This window comes from Gossypium hirsutum, chromosome D09 (assembly GCF_007990345.1).
Source record: "Gossypium hirsutum isolate 1008001.06 chromosome D09, Gossypium_hirsutum_v2.1, whole genome shotgun sequence".
NCBI classification, from domain to species: domain Eukaryota; kingdom Viridiplantae; phylum Streptophyta; class Magnoliopsida; order Malvales; family Malvaceae; genus Gossypium; species Gossypium hirsutum.
The window spans coordinates 4647876-4650277 of NC_053445.1; the positions used below are offsets into that span (position 1 = coordinate 4647876).

Genomic DNA, 2402 nt, shown 5'->3' on the forward strand with positions numbered 1-2402 from the left:
GAAATATGACATTATTTTAGTTTGATTTGTATTCTGTTTTGACTTATCAGTCACTCTTATGCCAATGTTGAAACACCGATTGTTATATCTTTGATCATCATCAATTTGTTTATTCTATAATTCAATTTTAGGCGTTCACAAAATAGTTTAGTATGAAAATATGGAATAAACATCCAACCCAAATTCTATATAAAGCAGTTTGTGAGTTGTATACAACAAAGAAGCAAAAAACCAAATATAATTGAGGTAAATATATTGAGAAAAATGAAGAAAGAACATAATATATTTGCATTGGCAATGATATTTTGTCTTGCCATAGCGCCAGTCTATGGCCAATACTACTCGAAAACTGTTATGCGAGCTACTCAGCGGGCGGAAAACATGACCCGACTCCACTTCTTCCTTCATGATACCGTCAGTGGTGAAAATCCCAGTGCAGTCGTCATAGCCCGTCCCAACATCACGCAACCATCCTCGTTAGGGTTTGGCACCTTGTTTGCAATTAATGACCCCCTTACCGTAGGGCCTGCACCAACATCAACGTTGATTGGAAATGCTCAAGGACTCTATGTGTCATCCAGTCGAGACCCTGCCGTGTTTACTACAGTTATGTACGCTGATTTCGCATTTACGAGTGGCAGGTTCAATGGGAGCTCTTTTAGTTTAATCTCAAGGAGTTCATCTTCAGATGCAATTCGTGAATTGGCTATTGTGGGAGGGAGAGGTGCGTTTAGAATGGCCCAAGGGTTTGCTCTAACTCAAATCAATTTTGCAAATATGACGACAGGCGATGTTATTCTCGAGTACAATGTTACTTTGTACCATTACTAAACTAGATCGATAGTAGAATACAAATTTCAATATTCAAAAATGGACATCAATAATTGTTGTAAGAATTACTGGGGGAATAAAGCTAGTGATCGAATATTAATTATATTGTTATTTTGTTTTTCCAAACTTTTGTGCTTTGTATTGTATGATTTTTATTTATTCTTGTCAAAATTCTTATAAGGCAATAACCTTCTTGAATCAAAATATATAAAAGGTTTTAAAGTAGCTGGTAAAAATTGTGCTACTCGGGACTCAAATGCAAAAGTGGAAATTATTACATGTCGCACTCTTTAATAAACTACGTACTCAAGTAATTTTATTGTTAGATAGGGAGTTACCCATTTTTATTTGCCTATTATATTAATTTTAAAATTATAATTTTTGAAGAGATCTTATTGCAATTGTATCATTTTGGGGGCAACACCTTCATTCTTGTTTTATCTCTTCAATTGGCCGTTAAATCTTTATCTTTGTGACCAACAAGCGCCTTTGCCTGCTTTAAAAATGGAAAATTCATTCCTTGATCATTTAAAAAATTATAAAATTTTAAATTGATTGAACGAAAAAATTTTATTTTGATTTTTTTAAAATTCAAAATTCAATTCTACCCCTTCAAGAATGAGAAGTTAATAGTTTAATCCCTCAAAATTGTGTAAAATTTTATATTAATACAATGGTAAAATCGCATATTAACTCTCTTAAGAATTCTTGATACAATAAGGAGAAGAAGGTGGTGGGGACAAAAAGGTCAGTTCACCTAGATAAGTAGAGAGCCAAAATAGGAGAGGAGTAAGGTGGTTATGAAGGCAAAGGAGACTTCGTGTTAAGGATAAGTGCTTAGAGTTAATGAGAGGGTAAAAAATCCCTTCTTCGTTGTTTTTCAAGGTATTTACAGGGGAAGGGTCTCATGCTTGGTGGCGCCACTTCATCGACAGTACATATAGGACAAATAATGACATGTCAGCATGAAGTATATATGGACTACCACGTGAGGTACCACACCAACATCATTATAAAATTAATGTTCTAGTCAATTTTTTCGTTAAAAAAAAAGTAATTTGACTCTTTTTCAAATATTAACGGTCAAATTTAGTTTAAAAAAGAATTAGAGCCAAATTGACAAAAAAAATGTAAATGTTGATAGCTAAATCTAACATTATGACTTAAAATGAGCTACCCTTGATTAAATGGGCCATTGTCAGATCTAATCCCATTCATTTATCGACCATTTAATATAAACCAATTGTCAACATAATTTTTACCTTTAACCCCAAAAATTATTAAATTTTATTTGTTACCCACATCAAATTCCTGGCTAGGTCCTTGCCTATATAATAAAAACTTATTGCTTTATCTTTTACTACTCTAACATGTTGTTTATATAATAAAATGTTTCACGTCAAATCTTACTCTTCAACCTTGTTACACTACACCAAAATAGGCTTTTAGCGGCGTTTTTAGCGGCGTTTGGATAAAAAACGCCGATAAATATCGATCATTAGCGGCGCTTTATGGAAAACGCCGCTGAAAATAAGCATTAGCGGCGTTTTCCAAAAAGCGCCACAAAAAAC

General features: G+C 33.5%; 1 protein-coding gene across 1 annotated transcript; it reads left to right on the forward strand.

Moving 5' to 3' along the window:
- The first annotated feature begins 242 nt into the window (after window positions 1–242).
- LOC121221108 (dirigent protein 15) lies at window positions 243–934 on the forward strand. The gene has a single exon (XM_041101601.1). It carries the CDS (start codon window positions 265–267, stop codon window positions 829–831), a length of 567 nt encoding a protein of 188 aa, XP_040957535.1. The 5' UTR covers window positions 243–264; the 3' UTR covers window positions 832–934.
- Window positions 935–2402: the final 1468 nt, after the last annotated feature.